General features: G+C 34.3%; 1 protein-coding gene across 1 annotated transcript; it reads right to left on the bottom strand.

Moving 5' to 3' along the window:
* Positions 1-10,926: 10,926 nt before the first annotated feature.
* LOC132755759 (uncharacterized) lies at positions 10,927-22,051 on the bottom strand. The gene is made up of 5 exons (XM_060746674.1): positions 21,809-22,051; positions 18,554-18,783; positions 15,094-15,511; positions 14,548-14,723; positions 10,927-12,388 (listed from the first exon to the last, which is right to left on the bottom strand). The coding sequence occupies exons 2-5, from the start codon at positions 18,776-18,778 to the stop codon at positions 11,018-11,020; spliced, it is 2,190 nt and encodes a 729-aa protein (XP_060602657.1). The 5' UTR covers positions 18,779-18,783; positions 21,809-22,051; the 3' UTR covers positions 10,927-11,017.
* Positions 22,052-23,718: the final 1,667 nt, after the last annotated feature.

Below are 23,718 nucleotides of genomic sequence, written 5' to 3'. Positions count from 1 at the left end.
TTTCTCAACAGAATGTCAAGAACTCACAGGCGTGATGCAGCCAAAGGGGTCTGGACTTAATAACCAGCTATCACACTCAGGTAAGCGTTAAAGTGTTTAAAATGACAAATTGTGTTTTGTTTTCCTGTAAATTCAAATAAAAAAACAATTGACGTTACAGAAAAAAATTATCGTTTATAGAATCTCTATACATGCAGTTTTGAAAAATGTTTTAAATTGAGAAGTAAGCGCTTTAGTATGAAGGTAAATCTTAGAGACCAGGTTTATATGTTTGCTTAAAACCGTAGAATCGGCAAAGACCGGATGCTGTGTTGGTTAATATTGATACCTGTCATAAGCTAGATAATTATAGTAGGTTAAATCTATCTATGTATTAAAAGCATTTCATTTAGATCTACCTATAAATAAACTTGTTTTTAAACGCATAATTCTAAAACAAACAAATAAAACATGTCAACCATTCACTGTACAATCTTATTGTTTTAGAGATTGAATTCAAAGAGGCGACGAGCATATATATATATTTAAATTTGTTTACTAACTTGTTTTTGCGCACTTTTAAACGAAACAAACAAAACAAACAAACAAAAACAAACCATGTTAACCACTTTCAATCTTTCTGTTTTAGAGTTTGAAAAACAAAGAGGCAAACGGGCGATAAAGGTGCAGCGGGTGACGTATATGAACAGTTACATGAAGAAAACAATTACTCACATACTTACGGAAGATTAGAAGTCAATTACGAACAGTTTGATAACAGTGTTGCAGATATATACACAAACATTACACAAGATACAAACTACGAAGCGCTTCAAAACAGGTTAAAAGACCGCAAAACGTACGATTACATATATATACAAAACAATATATGATTTTTATACGAATAAAAACGTTTGTGAAAATAATTGTTATTTTCAATAACATAACATTAATGTGTATTAATTTGTAAATAAACAGTGTATACTTTATTTATACCAAACAATATTGATAAAATCATAATTTTACTATGTTCTTATAGTATGTATTTTTAAAGAAGACATCATACGATAACAATGTTAGATATAATAAAGATAATTTTAAAGGCCGTTAATGACAATAATTTTAAATATAGGAGGACGAACAAGGCCGTAAGTAAAAGATATGGTAAAGGATAACTGTTATTTTTTTGCCCTGATTTTGAATCTTAAATGTTCAAATATTAGATTCAGTATTATTATTTCAAAGTATCTTAATGTCTTAGTGCACATTTTTTTCTAAATCCAGTGTAATTTTGGTATACCTTTACATTTATTCAAGTATCTTCAATATATCTAGTCTACCTTCCAATTCAGTTACATCGCATCTAAACTCCCGATTTACACAAAATGCATATTTTAACGGTAATTTATGCCGGAAAAAATTGAAGCTATTTTTATTTATTACAAATATGGATTATCAATTTTATGTAAGTATGGACTCCGCTTTATAAGAATGGTTTTATGACTTACGTTTGCATATTTTACAGGAAAGCCTAGACATACATATGTAAGTATGAAGTAATGTACATGTATTGTGTAGCCAAAATGATATGTACGTTCACATACATTACAGTATGACATACATCAGTGGCTTAGTGTACAGACACCCGTACCACAGGCATCATTTAACACAACCAGTATAACAAGCAAACACAAACACAATACTATCAATGCAATATATGTATTATGTATTCAAACTTAGAAATAAATAAATAAATATATAAATAAAATAAGATAAAGATAAAAAATAAAGATTTTTATAAACGTCATTTTTTTCTGAAGAAGACAAAAACGTCTAAAGCTAAAGAAATGCGTTTGTTTTTATGTAACTGATTATATTTAGTATTCAAACTTATAAACAAACACATTATTCAATGGGTATACGAGGGATGATCCAGAATTACCGGAAATTCGTTTATAATTCTGATAAATTTCATGGTGTCTTCATTAAATTTATGCCTCAGTAAAGTTTGATTTTTTATCTATTTGATCGCAAAGTATTTCTGATAAAAAATGCCATCCAGTAGTGTCGCCTGAAATAGTCATAAAGAAACACCACAACGTCACAGCTTAAAAAAACGCGATGTACGTTTGAAATTTTATAATACGATTTTACAATTTCATATGTAAAAATTAACCATTGAACATTTTGGCAATGATTCATACTTGGACATAACAAACAAGTGTGACTATACCTACCTATCTAAATTAGAAAAAAAGGAAAAACTACTTATTTTTCTTTAATGTTTGCTTTAAGAGAAAGTAAAACAAAAGTTGAGCGTTGCCATCGCCAGGCGGAGGCTCTTATTTTAAATAAAGTCCTATTTTGACGCGGAGCATGCGCATAACAACATCCGTAGACTAGTTCAAATGATTTTAGGCTGCAAAAGAGATTCAGTAACTTCAATTTGATACGCAAAAATTGATGCCGCCAGCAACAATCCTCAACACTTTGGAGAGGTGTGATTTCTCCAATGACTAGACTGTAACATCGGGTAATACATTGTAATTATGAAGTTCACAGCTGTAAACGTTGGCTTTATACAGTTACCTTAAAATGGGTCGCCGTCTTCACATTTGTAAATCAAATGGTGAATACATGTATATATGTTTAATAAACATCATAGTTACAAATTAAATACAAAGTAAATTAAAAATATAAATGCATAAGATATAGAATTTAATCAAAATTTGATCAATTTACATATTATATATAAAACTTTATGTATAAAGTATTGTTAACCAAAGAATTAATTATATATAATCAGTTACACACCCATTCATTTTTTTTCTTCTGTTTACACGCTTGAAATCTATGCGTTTTTCACTTTTTGTCGTCAAATAAATCAAACTTTTGATATTCCTAAAATAGTATTGCACAACTTAACCTTTTAATGTAATACTTTCCAATCGTTCAATTACTTTATTTTCGCGTTGCATGGTTTATTCAGCATTTTTTGTTTATTTTGTAGGAAGCTATTATCTTCGGACCAATAAGTTATAAGTAATGAGCGGAAAGTTTCTTGCACAAGGAGTAAACGGCATGCTCCTGGTGAATTTTGAATCCACGCGGTCAGCGATTCCTAGATTATTAGAACCCTAAGTATGTGCGTTGTTCTAAAAATCAATTTGATGATATGCCCTTTTCAAGTCAAATGAAAACAAAAATGAGTTTTTCTCAAACATTTTACTGCTACCTAGATACCTTTAGATTTTACCTTAAATTTATGAGTCTACAGTTGAGTACTAATCTAGGTTTTCCCGATTTGCAACATGCAACAGTTAAGAGATTTTCTACTTGTTGTTTAACCTCTTCGGATGTTTCAAAATTCAAAATTGTACCAGTTCATGTTAAATGTTGAATTCTGCTTAAGCCGGTGCTAGGGGGCGTGGACGGTAGTTTGCACTTGACAGTACCGTCCATGAACAGGCTCAATCAAACCGAGCCTGCAACATTTTTAATTTTGCCGTGTTGGGCTTTCTTTAGGGATTCTTATTTTCTCTATTTTAACCTTAAACCTAGATATAACTTTCTTTTCTAAAAGACGCCCTATTACTCGTGTCTTAACAAGATAGTCAGGAAATGAACCTGAACTTTGAAGTTTTTTATCAAATCAAAATATTTACAAAACTATTAACAATGAGTATGTCGTGGTAAAACAGGCTATTAGGAGTAAAAACCCTAGTTAAGATATGCATCGCCCCTTTTCCAATTCTATTTACCGTCTAGGAGTTGGAAGTATTTTAAAACATTGTTTAAACAATAATTGTTGTATTAGGTGAGGTTAATATCTTACTGAATTCTTAAAGTTACTTTTACTTACCTGCCCTTCACTTTTGTCTTGCAAGTATCATAATTTTGTTTGTTTCGTTTAATTTGAAATAAAGTTAGGGTTTAAAAAACAACAACAGTTACTATATAATCAGTTTTAAGTTTATTTCACTAGTAATGGCAATAACCCTGCTATGGCAGCTTGAGTGTGTCGGGGGCTGCGTCCTGTGAACGTTGCCGTCGCCTTGTTGATCTTTATTCCAGTTTTCCTTTTTTACCCTTACACCGCTCTCAATTTCTTTTCCACCGGGAAGCTTCAATATATTGATAACATTAAAGCACAGATCAATTGACCCATCACTAGTAGGGAGGCCTTCCAATAATAAAGAAATTTATCAAGATATCTGCTCAAGCATACAATCAATAATGATAATAGTAATATTAATGATAGATAGTAATCTTCTTATCAACAAAGTTAACATCCAATCCGGATAAATATGCAAGTATGTGTGTAAAATGATAAAAATAAAATTTCAGATCTATTTAGCAAAGGACATCGATTTTTTTCTTGTAGAATTTTAATTATATGCACTAGACATACATACAAATTACTTACTGATAAAGTTGACGCCTAATTGTCCTATAATGTGGCATGAAGCCAGTGCTTTCAGTGCTTTGATCCGAGTTAAGAGGAAACGAAATCGTTTTCTCTGGAATGAAATTGTGTGTGTGGTGTGATTTTTGATGCTTTCTTGTTCGTTGACTTGTATAAAAGGTATTACGGTGTTTTTTTCTGAACGGGTGTCAGATAAACCAAAGTGACCTTTGAAATAGGACCCATCACACGGTCTTGATAAAAGAAATTTTCTTAGCCTATATATCTTGATATTTTAACCATAACAAAGTTAATACATAATATTTATTAATTACACGAAAGCACTCAATTTAATATAGAATATTTGTAAAGTTTGTGTATGCCAGTTTCAAACTCCGTACGTTTAGCTAAATTCATCATTGTAACGGAGTAAAAAAACATGATTACAAGAATATAATGCTTTAAATATATTGAAATTGCTTTTGAATGATTTTATTAACAAGAACATATGCGCACAACAAGAAATTTAACAAACAAACCCATAATTTGCTCTTAAATTTATGCATTGTTGGTATGTGTCACTTTCGCACTTTCGTTGCTGCCGATACACAAAAAATTCATTGTTTCGCTTTTTAGTCCTCCCGAAACTCGTCACGTGACCGTTGTTTACATTCAAATTTGCAAACTGAAAGGCGTTTAAACGCTTTTCCCACGAAATTGGAGATAACATATGTTTCAAACGAATTGCCAAGCCAAAGAAGACATATCAATGTATCACTGATTCTGTATAAATGTCCCTAGCACGCAGGTAACAAAAAATTATCGGTTCGTGAAATTTTACTTTTTTTGTGACATTCGACCATACCTCAGTGGAGTACCTTTAATTGCCTCTTATCTTTTCAAAAAGGCTGCCTATTATCTTCAGCATGTCCTCCTTATGTTCTACCAAGGACGGTTTGACCTTGTCCTCTACAACTCTGTCAAAACCTCCCGCTGATTATCTTGTAAGAGAAATATCGCTAGAACTGATTTTCATACTCTGCCGCGGGTATATGAAATACAAATGTAAACTATGCTTGAAAACATTCAAGCCATCGGAACCGGTTTATTTAATCCGTTACAGTTAGATTATGGTTCCCCTCTATACGATGTAACGTGGATAACCATAAATAAGTTACGCCAACATAATATCGCCTTACGCTCAACATCGGACCTTTCTACGGTGTTCCGTTTGGACACTCGCGATTTTTATTTCGTTCCTACCCGCAATGCACGATGGTACGATGGTGTAAATGCCATGGTACGATGACACGATGATGAAAACACGATGGTATGATGGTGAAAACACGATGGTACGATGTATTAAATTGCAATGGTACGATGGTGAAAACGCGATGTTGTATCGCGTTTTCACCATCGTACCATTGCCTTTTCACCATCGTACCATCGCGCTTTCACTATCGTGCCATCGCGTTTACACCATCGTACCATCGCGTTTTTCACCATCGTGCCATTGCGCATCGCGGGTACAGACAGATAAAAAATCACGATTGTCCAAACGGAACACCAGACCTTTCACTCCACCTCTTGCCCTTTTGCTTCACTTCTTTCGCAAATCGACATATAAATTAAAGAAATCAAACATGAGTATTTTAGTTTGTATGAAAGACAAGTTCTTGTTACGGGAAGATATTTTTGAGACACTTAAAAAAAGAAGAGCAGGCCGTTTCCATGGTTAGAAAAAAAGTGCGTGCGTGTAAGAGAGAGAAAGTCTGTCTGTCTGTCTGTCTGAATGTATTCATGCATGCATGCGTGTGTATTTTAGGCTTATTGAGGGTCAATTCGCCCTTTCTGGCACTGAGAGTACGGACCACGGACATGACACCATTCATGTCGTTAAATGTTATCATCTACCCCAAAAATAGAGAAAAACAGAATTCCTAAAGAAATCCCAACACGGCAAAAGTTTGAAAATGTTATAGGCTCGGTTTGATTGAGTCTGTTCACGGACGGTACTGGAAGTGCAAGTTACCGTCCACACCCCCTAGCACCTGCTTAAGCAGAATTCAACATGAAAATGGTGAGATTTTGAATTTAGAAACGGTCGCAGATGTGTTCATAAGGTGGAAATCATGGTACCTTCAATGTGACACAGGAGTGCCATTCCATAAAAAGCGGCGTACGGTCCCTAAGTAAAAGAATTGGCGGAACTAAATAAATGGCATTTTGTAAGGGGATCTGAAATGTTGAAGCCTGCATATCTCAGACAATACGTCAAAAGACACATTTAAAACCACCTAAGTTGAAAAAGGCCAAAAAGAAGAAACTAGAAGTACATGTACCACATAACATGTATACAGAAAATATGTCGTGCTGAACGAAAAGGATACCTATACATTTTGAAATCAGTGATATATACAGTGATATATCAACAACAACAACAACAAAAAAAAAAGAAACAAACTAGAAATGTGTCGTCACGCCACGGATGCCCCCGCATGCAACCAAATTTCAGATTTTATAATATTTAGTTCCAAATTTGTTTGCACAAATTATTTTTTTCATTTTAAGTTCAAAGCCCTTAAAATTATTCAATGTTAACACAAACCATTTTTATACAAAGTTCAAGGCACTGAAACTATTCAGTGTTAACCTTTTGTAAATTGCATATTGCATATTTGTAGCCAATATATGTATAATGGGAACATATATTTCCACAAAAGTATGAGTGCTGAAACTGAAAATTCAAATTTTTTCCAACATTCAAGAAAGATAACTTTGTCCAAAACCATTGAACCACGACCAAATTCAAACTCGAACTGCTTATTTCTAAGATGTATCTATATGTCAAATTTGAGTTGAATGTGTACAACCATTGGGGAGATAATGAACGGAAACTTAAAATTTCTGATTTTTTTTTCAAAGTTCAAGAGGGATAACTCTGTCAGCTATCATGACCAAATTCGAACTTAACAAATCCATTCTTATGACATATCTATATCTTTAATTTGTGTTGAATATGTAAAACTTTTGGGGAGATAACGAATGTGAACTGAAAATTTCATATTTTTTTCAAAGTTAAAGGGACAAAACTCTGCCAAAAATCATCAAACCATGACCCAATTCGAAATTGACCTGTGCATTCCTTTGACATATCCATATGTAAAATTTGAGTTGAATATGTAACACTGTTGGGGAGATAATGAAAAGAAACTGAAAATTTCATATTATTTTCAAAGTCAAAGGGGCATTACTCTGCCAAAAATCATTAAACCATGAGCTTTTTAAACTTGGCCTGCACATTCTTTTAACGTATCCATATGACAAATTTGAGTTAAATGTGTAATATTGTTGGGGAGTTTGAGTTGAATGTGTAATATTGTTGGGGAGATAATGAACGGAAACTGAAGCTAAAGGGGCATAACTCTGCCAAAAATCATCAAACCATGACCAAATTCGAACTTGACCTGTATTTTCTCATGACATTGCCATTTGTCAAGATTGAGTTGAATGTGTAATATTGTTGAGGAGATAATGAACGGAAACTGAAAATTTCATATTATTTTCAAAGTAAAAGGGGCATAACTCTGCCAAAAATCATCAAACCATGACTAAATTCGAACTTGACCTGTATTTTCTCATGACATAGCCATTTGTCAAGTTTGAGTTGAATGTGTAATATTGTTGGGGAGATAATGAACGAAACTGAAAATTTCATATTATTCTCAAAGTAAAAGGGGCATAACTCTGCCAAAAATCATCAAACCATGACCAAATTCGAACTTGACCTGACATATCACTGTAGCCAAATTTGAGTTGAATGTGTGCAACCGTTACTAAGATAATGAACGGAAACTGATGATGACGGAATAACAGAATGACGGAATGACGGAACAGGGTAACACTATATGCGGCGGGGGCATTACAACCCCAAAACGCACAAGTAATATAATAGCACAAAATATTATGGCTTGAAATTATCTTTTCGTTTCATATTACCTCCGTTTACATTCATAACATTACAATCCGCACAGACATTCACTTTATGTTTATAATTTGTACAAAACTGATAATACTACTTTAATTAAGTCAATATTTGTGTTGCTACATGCGAAATGTCTATGCTCTGCACGTTGTAAGTTGGAGGAAAAGATTTTGAAGATTTGTTTACGATATAAACTTTTTCACATGTAAATTGTATGAAATCTACCCCCTATCCCTCTATGGAAACAGCCATTTTTAATATCAGTGACATTTTTGTAATTATGGCAGGTTCTCTTAGACAAACAATAATACATACCAAATATCTAAAATCAGGTCATTGTAACTTTACGTAAGAATACATACATCTACATAAAGCTTCCTTTGTAAGTGATCACTAGGTCGTGGACAATATCAACCCCAGGAGCATGTTTTGTATAATTTTGTAGATGTCAACAAGCCAATGCTTCATAAGAACATCTTTAGAAACTTTTTTATTTCAACCAAAATGTTACAATTTCTTTCCAACAGTTTAAAAGATACAGAACAAACACGAAATTTTGAAATTGATACAAAATGACTAAGTGTGACACTGAACTTGACCTTGAAAGTTTATACCTGCGCTTTGCACATTGTCTCATTAATTATAGTTAACATTTCTGCAAAGTAGTTTTAATTTTCTTGCATCGGTTCAAAAGATAAGACCAGACACAAGAACCACTAACAGACGGACAGACGACCAGTTGCATGCCATTTTATAAAATGTTACTTCCCTTAAATATATATTTCAAATACAAAATGAAGTTATTTTCTATAGGCGTGCATGTAGCTTAGTAATATTTTCTTGACATGTATACTAACATAAGATTATCAACAATTCTCAATGATTGGCCTTATGAACACAGCTTACAAGTCTTGAAAAAAATAGCAAGAGGTAAATACAAGAATATATCTTATTACAATTAACTATTTATTTCACAAACTGCTTTTCATATTCTCTCGCCCAAACACATTATCTAGGACAGATTATATGACCCAAGGCTGAAGACGATTTTTGCAAGACAAATAGTCTTTAATTATATCAAGACTATACAAATTATTTTCTACAGTCTAATACCAGTTTTTTAGTTTAATGGATTTAAATTTTACAAATACAAAGTTTTACATGGCATAATTATGACTCTTGGAAACTGACCAACAGGAACCATCCCAAAGACATGTGTAAAGTTTTCCCCCTTTTACCGTCAGTTGTTTTGAAGATTAATCCTGCGCGTAGGAATTTAGTAAAAAATTCAATATTCATAATGGGCTATAAGTCAATCAAACTAATGTCTTGCACTAGATATTTTTAAGTGTGCAATAGGGGATAATTCAGTCACCATGCACGGCAAAGAACATTAAGGTATGCGCCCCAAGGCATATTTGAAGTATTGAATATAATTTTGGCCATGAAGTCATAATAGAGTATTGGATACTAATCTTAAGTTATAATAGCGAATTTACGACTTTTATATATCTATAATAACTTGTTGATATGATAAGAAGATGTACTAAAAGCTGCACACAAACCTTAAAGGGACTCCACTGAGGTTTTTTGATTGACATGATTGGATTGAAAATATTTTTTCCAGATGAATGTACTATTTGATGTAGGTTAAGACCACAAATCTTTGTGCAAAATTTCAGATCATTCGCGCACTTCGTTTTTCCAGAATAATTATTCAAATTGTAAAAATATGACCCAAAATGAAAAGCGTTTAAACGTTTTTCACTCAAATCGGGCTATAAAAGCATAAAAATACGATTTTCAATTCATTTCAAAATATATTTCCAAACTATCTTTGCATATATTTCTGTTTAAAGTGTCCCAGCTTATTTATGTGTTATGTTTTTAGGCCTTTAAACCTTAGTGGAGTCCCTTTAAACCAAAACGGTACGGAGAAGCCGATAGTAGACTATCTCTACTTCACTTCAAATTGTCAAGTCAAAAGAATATGTAGATGAATATTAAACATTCAAGAACTATTTATTGGAATGGTAAATATTTTGTTGATTATAATAAAAAGAAAACCAATGACGAAATTCGCATGCATTTAGAAAAGTTTTTTTGTTTGGTTTTAAAAATAAAATCAATAGAAACCTAGCTTGAAGAACGTCCAAAACGGCAAAATGAAAAAAATGCTGACACGGTTAAATTGAGCCTGTTCATAGACGGTAACGGAAGTACAAAAGTGCTGCCCATGTCCCCTAGCACCGGATTGCGAAGAATTCAAAATTTAAGCATAAAAATGGTGAAGTCACATCGGCAGTCATATGGCGACTTTCCAGCCTTAGTGGTAGAGGAAGACCTTAGGTGTCCATTAATGCATTTTTTCAGGCATCAGCGGACATCTGAGTAGAACCTCCATCCTCCTGTTAGCTAGTTGGATACCTTCTCCACAAGAAATGATCCAAAGAACCTGACAGTTTGGAACCTTTAGCGAAGAGGAGCATGTGTTTTGTAGTCAGCAACATTAACTACTTGTCCACCTGGGTCCAACATATAAGATACGTATATTTTTCCTTAGTACTATAGATTAAGACGTTCTTTTACAAAGTGAAAACAGAGCATATTGGTAAAAAAACCTAGAATTTGTTTGAAAGATTTAAAGTTTATTGTTTATAATTTGGAATGTAGCTTCTCAAACGCAGAGTTATCTGTTGAAATGCTTGGTCTATTGAACTGCCACTTTCTTTTACAGTGGTAGTTGTCATGCTTGAATCTTCTTGTCGTGATTTAAAATGCATTGGGTTATCAACGTATTCGCGAAGCTCTTTCAAATTGCTGATATTCTCCAAATAACCATCTTTTCTCGACATTTCTTCTTCTCCGATCAACAAATCAATAAATTCCTGCACTGTAATGGGATCGGGTCTCAAAGCGATTTCTTTAAGCCGTTCGTTACATTTTTGAATAAGCATTATCAATTGCTCTATATTATAAGTAAGCTCTCTGAGCATTTGTTCATTTCTATCTACAATCTCCTTATGTGTCAATAACTTTCCTTCAGCTTCACAATATTTCTCTTTCATGTCGGCACAGGTTTTCTTTACCTTCATATATACATATTCATATCTAAAATCTTCTCTTTGGTGTATCTTGACATGACATTTTCCAGGACACACTTCACAAAAGCCCTCTGTATTCATAACCTTGCACATTGGTTTATCTTCACTTTCATGGCACATACAATAAGTATGGCATTTAAAACTGCACCTTTTACAGTTAACGTCATTGCCACCTTTTGGAATTGGCATTTTAATCTGTTTTGTTTCTTGAACTTCGTACTCAAAATGTCGATTTTCTTCTATCACTGACTTGTTTTCTCGAATTATTCTTTTCTCTTGCTTTAGAAAGTTATAAATTTTAAGGCCCACATCAAGACTGTCCTTCAGATTTTGAAAATTAGCTTGTAGGCAGAACCTTTCACGAAGTACATTATTAGACATTTTTAGACTTTTTGATTGAAGCTGGTCAAGATGTTCAAAAAATACATTAAAACTTTTTTGTCCCATATTCCAAAATAAAACATCAAAATCAGGTTCAACTTTATCCTCGTCAGATTTGAGAAATAGACAAGAGTTGTTAAATGAAAATGGTTTTCCAAAAGGAAGTCCGCTATGCTGTAATGCAGCCAAGACAGGCGGAGTACCGCCATCGGCAAAGGTAATGACAGAGCATACATTGCTTTCTATGTCTCTTCCAAATAATGACATAATTGAATGAAAAATGTAGGACTGTAAAGGTGTCAAACGTGCATCTGGTGCTTTATTTAGAAAGCAGACTGCATCAATAAAAGTGATACCATTTGGCTCAGTCTCGGAGAAAAGATTACGAATCTGTTCAACTATTTCCTGATCTCTTTCAATTCCACGTGTATCACCGAATCCTGGTGTATCGATAACATGCAGTTGATAGTTCAAACGGCTTCCCTTTTCCGGATTTATTGTAAACCATTTAATGTATTCTGTTTGAGAAATCGCCTGAAATCGTTGATACAAAAATTAGATTTATGCGTTAAAAACAACAAAATGCATTTTAAAATAAATTAGGCAAAGAAAATTTATATTTTAACAAGCATTTTGTTTCCATGCAACCAATTGATAAGTTCAATTAACAACATTAAAAACTACAAGAACAACAACAGGTATTTCTTCTGTACAATTATGATCATTTATTTCATGAGACATTAAATCATGAGTTAATAGAGAAAGATACAAATGTTTTGCACAGATCTTTAATATTTTAAACAAACTGTTTTCATTTAAGTATAATAGGTACGTATACTGAGCCGAAAAGAAATCTGAACTTGACACTCGGTATTTTTGTTTCAGTATTAGTGTTGAGTTAAGTTATATGCTCTGCACAGAACACCTGGACATCAGCAGAAAATGAAAACACATTAAACCGTTAAACTAGATTAATTAGTGGGACAACCCTTAAAAATGAAGTTCACGAAATGAAGAACAGTGGGGGCGAGGTGTTCACTAACGATTGTGTCTACCAAGAGTCTTGTATAGCCATACAACGTCTTCGTATGGTAATCTGAACGGTTTTGAACTTTTCCCGAGGAAGACGTTGTCAGTGTTCAACAAGGACACGCTGAAGTGCTAGCTTGCATCGTCTGTTGTGGATTGAGACGTTGATGAATTCGTCAACCTAGTTCGTCCAGCTTCACGACGGCATTTCACAGAAAAATGTACGTAATAGTTGATTGAATCAAGGGCTATGTCTCTGAATAAATGGAAGCAGCACTTCTTGCAAAATCTTCATACTGGACAGCAGATAATTTCCCCTAAAAGATGAAATCCGTGGGCATAAATCAGCCTCAAACCCTGACACTTTCAACGCCAAAACGGTCAGCTCAGACTTGTGTGTGGCGTTCAACTCGTCTGCAGTACACACGAACTCACAAACCGCAAATCTCAAGGTGAATCACCGCTCTTCACTAGAGACAATAACATTCCACTGTCTTTGGTTAAACCTTAAGTGACTTATGGTCAAAATTAGTCCGTTACGGCGATAAAGAAGTGTTAAAATTTAAAAATAAGATTTCTGACAGTTTTTACAGAACTTTATCCTTTCAGCAAACATTGTCCTACTTTTGGAAGTTGCAGTAACAAATCGACGATGATCTACTCGTATTGCCTGATCAACTCAGCAGTCTCAGCGTGACGTCACACGTAACACTCCTGATTGAGCGAGAATACAGATTTTAGAGTTCACGAGATAAAATAAAATGACCATCTTACACACCAAACAAACACACTTTCTTTTTATTTTAACCTTAAATACCATTTTAAATGAAATTTCCTCAATATTAACTTGAATATCAAAATATGTTTCCCCGCTGGTAGCCCTCAAGCTCAGACGAATTTCTCATAAATACATAAGCCTTGAACTAAAAATATGTTCAAATTCAACGTTAAATGGTGATGATATTATTTATTTTAAAAAATGAGTGATCGCTTGTTTTAATAATTAAAAAAGAAAAAGTTACATCATGCCGAGCTTATTTCCGTCATTTTCGGCTGAAGTTTACATTCAGAGGAATTTCATTTGTTTTGTCATTTACATCTATTTATAATAAAGAGCAGTGTTACAGGCAATAAATAATCGTTGACAGATGTGTAAACATTAAAAAAGACGACTAGGAATTTGGAAAACATGGACCTTTTGAAAAACTGTCTAACGAACGTTGGGTAGTTTACTTGTTCTTCTGACTGTCATTGCATTCAACATTGCATTAGACAGATTTGCTCGTAGGTTACTTACATATGCCCACATGTCATCAAGAGCATGTGGAAGGAAGTAAATTTTCAGACTGTTAAAACCCTTAACTTCACTTAGCATGTCAGCATACTTTTGGGTGAGCACGTGCATTTTTCCTGTTTGTCATCTTGCAGGCTACACCGTCATTTAATGCACGTGACCACAGTTTCAAGAAATTCACGAAAGTACAATTTTTGCATTTGTTAGGGTTACTGTTTAAAATATTTGATTTAACAGTAAAAGAAAAAATACCAGTGTCAAATTATCATTTTAGCTCAGTATACTTTTAAGTGTATTTCAAATATTGTTATAAGATATACTTCGTGTTCATACTATCACTTCATTTTCAATATTTCAATAGATTAACTACCTGGTTCAAATGTTCCTCATCCTCTACATTGGTCACCGTAAATCTGAACGGATCTTCCCATGTTACACCTAAAATATAGTTTACGATACCATCTACAAACGTGCTTTTTCCTGTTCCAGTTGCACCAACTAATAGTATTGTTTTTGATTCAACATATCCGTCTGAATGTGGATTTCCTACAATGAGATATAATAATAAGATTGATGAAGAGGGTAATATTTTATAAATTCTAATAGTTTAAGTAACACTCAGCTTCAAAATGAATTCCTCATAAAAGAACTGCAAAAAGTATTGTGTCTTTCGACACAATACTTTATCACAACAAATTTACTGATTACAAAGTAGTTAAAAACGAATAATTGGGGGGATAGATGTGTAGCATTTTAATATGGGGATTAATGAGCTTTTTTTGAACATATAATGCAAAACAATACAGAGTTACATGAAGTGTATTTAAGGTTTGCTGGTATCTGTTAATATCATTTTGGTGTTCTTACTTTCATTTTACTGTCCTCGTTTGGCATGTATTTTAAATAAGAGTCTTACCAAAAGTAAATCTTTTTGCACGGGCCCTGCTATTTTCCACTGCTTTCATTTCAGTAAAGGGCAACGAATATATAGATGATGATCCTATCGTTTGTTTGGGAGTCAAAGTCTTTGTTAATCTTAATGCAAGTGAGGGTAGTGTTCGAATTTCCGCAGTTGCCTGACTGTATGGACCTTCCTCGCCGTTTTCGTGTATAACTTTCACACGAAATATATATATGGTATTAGGCTGCAGACATGAAATTGTGGCAACTGGTACGGTGTATTCACATTCATCAACTTTCCATTTTCTATTGTTGCTTACATCCTTGTACGATATCTGGTAGTAATCCCCTTCTTTTGACTTTAGTGGAGGCTCCCATATCAGTAGTATTGAATCATAATCAATTTTTCCTGCCAAGGGTTTTCCAGGGTGATTCTAAGATAAACAAGAATTTGTTACCAACGTCCCCCGCCTCGGGTAGTTTTATATGAAGCATAAAATTGTGCTATTTCAAAAGATTGAGGTATGGATTTCAGGACTTTCAGTCCAAAATTATGGTCAATGCTAGATCTGTAAATGCAACAATGAATTTTTTAAAGAAATACTAGTAAAATGAAACACGGAATTTAAAATTCTACCATGTTAACCTTTGACCTCTAAGTGTGACCTTGACCTTGGAGGTAGTGGTGCAGGTGTTGTGCATACATATCGTCTTATTAATATCAATATTTGTGCCAAGTATTTTCAAAATCCCTTTAACTATGTAGAAGTTATAGATCAGACACAAAATATACCCTATAACAGACTATGTCAATCTTTGACCTTTAAGTGTGACCTTGGAGGTAGAGACCCATGTTTTGAGCCTGACATATCATCTTGTTATTGTGATTATTTGTGCAAAGTATTTTTAAAATCCCATGTTATGGACTGGACACAAAATATACCCTATAACAGACTATGTAAATCTTTGACCTCTATGTGTGACCTTGACCTTAGAGGTAGGGACACATGTGTTATGCATGACATATCATCTTATCATTGCGACTATTTGTGCCTAGTTATTTCAAAATCCTGAAGAAGTTCTTGATCAGACACAAAATATACCCTAAAACAGAATATGTTAACTTTTGATCTCTAAGTGTGACCTTGAACTTGGAAGCAGGGATGCAGGTGTTGCACAAGACACATTGTCTTATTATAGTGACTACTTGTGGCAAGTATTTACAAAATCCTTTATCTATGAAAAAGTTATGGACTTGACACAAAAAATACCCTGTAAAAGACTGACTGCACACAAAATATACCCTGAATAAGGCTATGTTAACCTTTGACCTCCAAGTGTGACCTTGACCTTGGAGGTAGGTGACCGGTTGTTGCGCATGACACATCGTCTCATTATTGTGAACAATTGTCACAAGTATTTACAAAATCCCTTCAAAGATAAGAAAGTTATGAACCGGACACGACATATACCATCAAATAGACAATGTTGACCTTGAATGAGCAAGTGCGACCTTGACCCTGGAGGTAGGGGTCTGGTTGATGCGCATGACACATCGTCTTATTATAACAAACATTTGTGCCAAGTTATTTCAGATTTCTTTGATAAATGAAAAAAGTTATGGACCGGACACAAAATATACCATGTATTAGACTATGTTAATCTTTGACCTCCAAGTGTGACCTTGACCTTGGAGGTAGGTGACCGGTTGTTGCGCATGACACAACAATTGTGGCAAGTATTTACAAAATCCCTTCAAAGATAAGAAAGTTATGGACTGGACACGGCATATACCATCAAATAGACAATGTTGACCTTGAATGAGCAAGTGCGACCTTGACCCTGGAGGTAGGGGTCTGGTTGATGCGCATGACACATCTTATTATAACAAACATTTGTGCCAAGTTATTTCAGATTTCTTTGATAAATGAAAAAGTTATGGACCGGACACAAAATATACCCTGTATAAGACTATGTTAACTTTTGACCTCCAAGTGTGACCTTGACCTTGGAGGTAGGTGACCGGTTGTTCCGCACGACACATCGTCTCATTATTGTGAACAACTGTGGCAAGTATTTACAAAATCCCTTCAAAGATAAGAAAGTTATGGACCGGACACGACATATACCATCAAATAGACAATGTTGACCTTGAATGAGCAAGTGCGACCTTTACCCTGGAGGTAGGGGTCTAGTTGTTGCGCATGACACATCGTCTTATTATAACAAACATTTGTGCCAATTTATTTCAGATTCCTTTGATAAATGACAAAGTTATGGACACGAAAGTGTGACGGACGGACGGACGGACGGACAGACGGACGGAGCCTATTACTATATCCCCCTTTTTTCTTCGAAAAGGCGGGGGACAATAAATATGTACATACATGAGTTTATTTGTCCATTTCTCAATAATGAATATTGTCTATAACACAAACCGGTTGAACCGGGTGATGCTCCTGAATAGTTTTGGACAAAGGAAAGTATATATTGTCACAGACAAAGTTCAAAGTATAAAAATGACCAAAGGACAATAACTCCAAAATTAGGCAAGACATAATTATGGTTCTTTTACACTGCACTTCTACTCAATAAGATATATCTATCTACAAAGTTTCAGGTTGATATGTCTTATAGTTTAAGAGCTATGTCCCAGACAATGTCCAAAGTGTAAAAATGAACAAAGGACAATATCTCCAAAATAATACAAGACAGAGTTATGATTCATTTGCACTGCATTTCTACCTGATGAGATCTATTTATCTACAAAGTTTCATGTTGATATCTCTTATAGTTTAAGAGTTGTGTCCCGGACAAAGTTCAAAGTGTAAAAATGAACAAAGGGCAATAACTCCAAAATAAGGCAAGACAGAGTTATGGCTCTTTTCCACTGCACTTCTACTCAATGAGATCTATCTACCTACAGGGTTTCATGTTGATATCTTTTATAGTTTCAGGGTTATGCCCTAGACAATGTTCAAAGTGTAAAAATGAACAAAGGGCAATTACTCCAAAATAAGGCAAGGCAGAGTTATGGTTTTTTGCACTGCACTTATACTCAATGAGATCTATCTACCTACAAAGTTTCATGTTGAAACTTCTTGTTGTTTCAAAGTCCCGGACAAGAATAGCGGACGGATGGAAGGACGGGCGGACGGACGGACAAAGCGGCGAGTTTATGCTCACCCTTCGGGGTGTAAATAAAGAACCACATATGATACCTAAATACGAATATTAAAATTATCTTGTAGTTTATACGGAATAGTATGTTGTAGTAGTTTTCTGAGGCTTTGTATTTTGATACGAGCAGTGGTGGAAAATTGATATCTCGCGACACTGAAGGTCGAGCGAGATATCAATTTTCCAACGTTGCGAGTAGAAAAATGCATACCCTCAGAAAGCTACTACAACATTTATAAGTATAAAATAAAATATATCATTGCAATTACTTTGTTTGAAATGTAATAGTGAAATACCTCTGATACCAGGTCAACTATTTCTTTTAAAACATGATGCCTTAACAACTTCATTTTCCTGTGATACTTTGCGCAACTTAAACAAAGGTGTTCATCACACATCAGACAGTATGCAACCGAGTTTCTTTGGACATCCTCTTCCAGGCACGCACCACAAAAAACATTTCTGTTTGGCTGATATTGTGAATGAAATTCATCTGTATTTCTTGGTCGCACGGCCATCATGAAAACTAAACACAAATATCAACTTATATAATTATGAACAATATTTTAGTCATAATGATTTCTAATTATGTGTAAAAAATGAAACTTACTAGTAAGCTAAATCGTTGATATTACAATTTCATTTTAGGGTGTAATGCCCTATGTTTTTCAATTTAAAATGCCTGCTAAATGAATTAGAGTACTTTGCATTGTTAAATAGTAACAAATGTCTAGAGCATTTGTATACGCTAGATACATGTATAGAGTTGTCATTGAGGTAACCCATCATTTTAATCGCCCAGGCAGTGATCACCCCTTATAGGATAAGATTTCTGCCGTCACAACCCTTTCGTCGATATATGAATTTTTCAATTTTGATATTCATTTTAAAAAGCAAACAAGGTTTTGCTAATGTTTCAAGACCGTAAAGTGTTAGATGTAAACTATACTTAAAAATAATTTCGGAAACATAAATATAATGAAAATAATGTTTTTATATCGCACCTCTTATTTCCAAAATAATGGCCGCTTTCGAAAGAGAAATTATTTAAGTAATAAAATAATTTCGATTCTACACATAACAAAAAATGAAATGTATTCAAACATATCGACACCAGAATTCAAGTTATAATGTCTTTGTTTATTACAGAAAAACAATTGTTCAAGTAACCGCCATCTTGACACAATCACGTGATAAGACTATCATCACGTGATTTGTACTGGCCGTAGCGTAACCGTTGCGCAGAGCGCTTTCTTTCGTTAACGATGATAATGACCGATAATCTTACTTTTTATCTATTGCATTTTTCAAAATGGCAACTCATTTTACTATTTATCAATTCAATGTTGTTATTTTATTACTCTCAGTTTCAAGCATAAATTTTTTAGAACCATGTGCATGTAGCAAGTTTTTATTTATTGCAAAAATCAATGGCCATAATGACATCTGACAAAAATAAACTAGAAACATGATTTAAAAAATGTAAAACACATAAACAGCAGTGTGATAACGATAAGAAATTTAAAAAGAGGATAAACTAGAACTGTCACTGCTTTTGCTTGAATACCCCTTCATACCACTTTATCAGAATCAACATTGGTCATTTAGAGCTCTAGGACAATGTCCCAACCAAATCTGGGGGTAGCATGCCAGTGCATTGCTAAGTTATGTATTCTACATGTTTTTATCGGCAAAGATTAAAGTGAGCTTTACCTTTAACCTACTGACCTCAAAAACTGCCACTGCATGACTCCGATTCATGCAGTTTTGCCTGAGAGTGTTTAATGATGAATATATGAGAACATTATTTTATGCTTCAAATATGAAAATGTGAAAATAAATACACTGTGGCCCGTCATTCTTAAGCATTTAAGCAAACAAGCTTATTCTAGTAAAAGCGCATGTGATCTTGACCTTTAACACAGCCCCCTCAAAATTAATAGGGGTTGTCTAATAGTCATAACCAACCTCAATACCAAATATGAAAACGGTTGACCAAATCATTTTTAAGCAATTGAGCGGACAAACTTTCTAAATTTAAGGCCCCTTTGACCTTTGGTCCAGTGACTTCAAAATCAATAGGGATCACTTAATGGTCATGATCATCCTCCATGCTAAATATGAAGACTGTTGGTCAAAGGATTCTTAAGTTATTAGTTGTACAAGCTTTTTTTTTTTGGTCAAGGCCCTACTGACCTTTCAACCGGTGACCTCAAAATCAAAAGTGGTCATCTACTAGTCATTACCAACCTAAATACCAAATATAAAGACTGTTGGTCAAATCATTTTAAGCAACTGTGCGGACAAGCCTTTTGAACTCAAGGCCCCTGTGACTTTGACCTTTGACCAAGTGACCTCAAAATCAACATGGGTAATCAAATAGCCATAACCAACCTTCATGCTAGATATGAAGACAGTGGGTCAAAATATTCTAAGGTTATTGGGCGGACAAGCTTTTTGAAGTCAATGCCCCTGTGACCTTGACCTTTGACAAAGAGACCTCAAAATCGACAGGGGTCATCTAATGGTCTTGGCTAACCTCCATGCCAAATATAAAAACTGTTGTTCAAAGGATTCTTAGGTTATTGGGCGGACAAGCCTTCCTAAGTCAATGCCCCTGTGACCTTGACCTTTGACCCAGTGACCTCAAAATCTGTAAGGTTTATCTACTAATCATGACTAACCTAAATACCAAATATGAAGACTGTTGACCGAAGTTTTAAAAGCAATTAAACGAAAAAGCTTTTTGAAATAAAGCTTCCTGAGACCTTGACCTTTGACCAAGTGATCTCGAAATCAATAGGGGTCATCTAATAATCATGACTAATCTCCATGCCAAATATGAAGACTGTGGGTCAAAGGATTTTTAAGTTTTTGGGCGAACACATCTTTTTAAGTCAAGGCCCCCGTGACCTTGACTTTTTACCTGGTGAAAATTATGGTCATCTACTAATCATGACCAATCTAAATACCAAATATGAAGAGTGTTTGTCAATGGAATCTTAAATTATTTGGCGGAAAAGCTTTTTTTAAGTCAAGACCCCTGTAACCTTGACCTTTGACCGAGTGATCTCAAAATCAATAGCGGTCATCTAATCGTCATGACAAACCTCCATGCCAAATATAATGACCATGGGTTAAAGGATTCTTACGATTTGGGGCGGACAATATTTTTTAGTCAAGGCCCCTGTAACCTTGACCTTTGTCTTGGTGACCTTTATATCAATTGGGGTCATCTATCAATCATGACCAATCTCAATACCAAATATGAAGACTGTGGATCAAAAGAATCTTACGTTATTGGGCAGACAAGTAAAACCCGACGGACGCCACAATCTGATTCCAGTTTACCCCCCTTATTTGAGGCATATCATGATTATTTTACAAAAAATGTCTAATTCTGTAAAGTCTGTAAATTCTGTAAAATAAATCTATTGCCACTATGCGTAAATATAGAATATTAAATAGCTAAAGAAATTAATAGTTTTAGATAATGGCTGAAAAGTCGCTTACATAATTACACAAAGAGAACAAATATTTAAATAACTTACATATTTCGTCTTAGTCACCAAGGCCAGTCGACATCTTAACCACTTCGTGTCCTGTTATTTAAATAAGTTGCGACAAAAAGCACATGTCATGAATTCAATGAAATATACGACACAACTTTGATGGAAAATTACCACTACAACTATTTATGTATAAAAAGTTTTAAATACCTCTTAACAAACATCTAATAAAATACAAACAAATATGTATTTAAGTAAGCACACCAATCAATAAATCCTCTCTCGCACATTGATTTAAAGCATAAAGCCATTGAGATGTTTCAAACCATTTCATAAAGTCGGTAATGCGTATATTGATCATGTGTGCTTTGCGTGACGAGCTTATGTTACGAGGATTGTCATATCAAGTTTAAGGATTAAGTCTCCCTTGAAAAAGTTTTACACATCAGTCTTAGTTTTATTTTAGTGACACCGTATTATCGGCGCCAGTGATGGCAGATCACAGCAGTGATGGCAGATACCTGAAATTTACCGCGAGGTACAGTTAGGTTATAAATTTGGTTGGTATTATTATATTACACAAATACGGCCCATTTCATTGCTATGAAACTATTGTCCATTGACTGGAGATGCTATTAGGTAATTTTGGACTCGTTTTTCCTGTTTTTAGACTATTTTGAGCAGGTTAAAAGTGACAGCTTCGGAAAAATCCGTTAAAATGTCTGTTTTTTGTTCAAAATATCTCAAGTTTTAACTAAATGGCAGGATTTCATGTTATCAATATAGACATTCATCCATTGGGGTCACGCAAGCCAAATATCTATCCCGTGAGTCTTTTCTTGAAAGTTTTACAGACGTTCAATCTGGTCCGGTCGAAGAAAAAATGCTGCCGTTGTAGGCAGATACTTATTTTAAATGCTGCCGTCGATGGCAGAAATACCATGAAAGTGGCTAACATTCTGACAGAAAATCAAGGTCAATCTTTTATCAATTCCTCTATTCTTTGCGCCCTTTTAGTCGGAATTGAGACGTTAAACTATCATTTCTAATATTTTCTCAAGATAGAAAAGTTATTAATGCGATATGTGCATCGAAAAAGCTTTTTAGCAACACGCAGTTACAATACAAAATGTGATGATTCAGTACGACCAAATTGCACTATAAATAGAGCAATTAACATGAAGAAATTCATTTTTCTATATTCATGCATGTGTGCTTGATCTGTTGTGTCTGTCAGTTACATGCATTCATTTTTATATATGTATCAACTGAGGAAGCTTAATAAAGCGAAACATGTTTTGATACTTAATTTGTGTTGGTTTTTGATCCAATTATCCTAGTTATATGCATACAATACCATATGTATCTTAAGTTTATCAGCGCATTATCCACTCCCTTTTCAAGACATAACGCCATTTGCATATTACAGCTGTAACTTCAGTAAGTGGATATTAATTTTCTAGCATATGACATTATTTTCTCGAGGTTTTGTTTGTTTGATTGTTTATTTGTTTCATTTTACGCCTTTTCCCAACAGTATTTCAGTCATATAGGTGGGTAGTTTCCTAACCATCGTTCCTGGAGAGTTATACCAGTACTAGACTACCTTCCTCCGCGCTAAACTACCAAAGCATCTCCCGGGGATCGAACCCACGCCAGAGAGGTAACTGGATTAGAAGTCATCGACTGTAACCTCTTAACCACGGAGGCGGTTATAATGTTCATCGCTTTATGACATATAAAGGCTGAAATTTACTTAGTCGGCGCTAATGCTGCAGATTATAATTTACTAAATCGATGTACTATAGGGAAGATTATTAACCTTGCAACTGACAAGATCTGTGGACATCAGTGTATCATAAAACAATGTATGTTAATGTAAAATGGAGATTAAGATAATACTATCGACAGTTCAAATATTTTCCTATATTATCAAGTTCGTGAAAAACACG

The sequence above is a fragment of the Ruditapes philippinarum genome, unplaced genomic scaffold (genome assembly GCF_026571515.1).
Source record: "Ruditapes philippinarum isolate M1 unplaced genomic scaffold, ASM2657151v2 ctg4735_1_1_1_1, whole genome shotgun sequence".
In the NCBI taxonomy this organism is placed as follows: Eukaryota; Metazoa; Mollusca; class Bivalvia; order Venerida; family Veneridae; genus Ruditapes; species Ruditapes philippinarum.
This window is presented reverse-complemented; position numbering and strand designations above follow the sequence as displayed.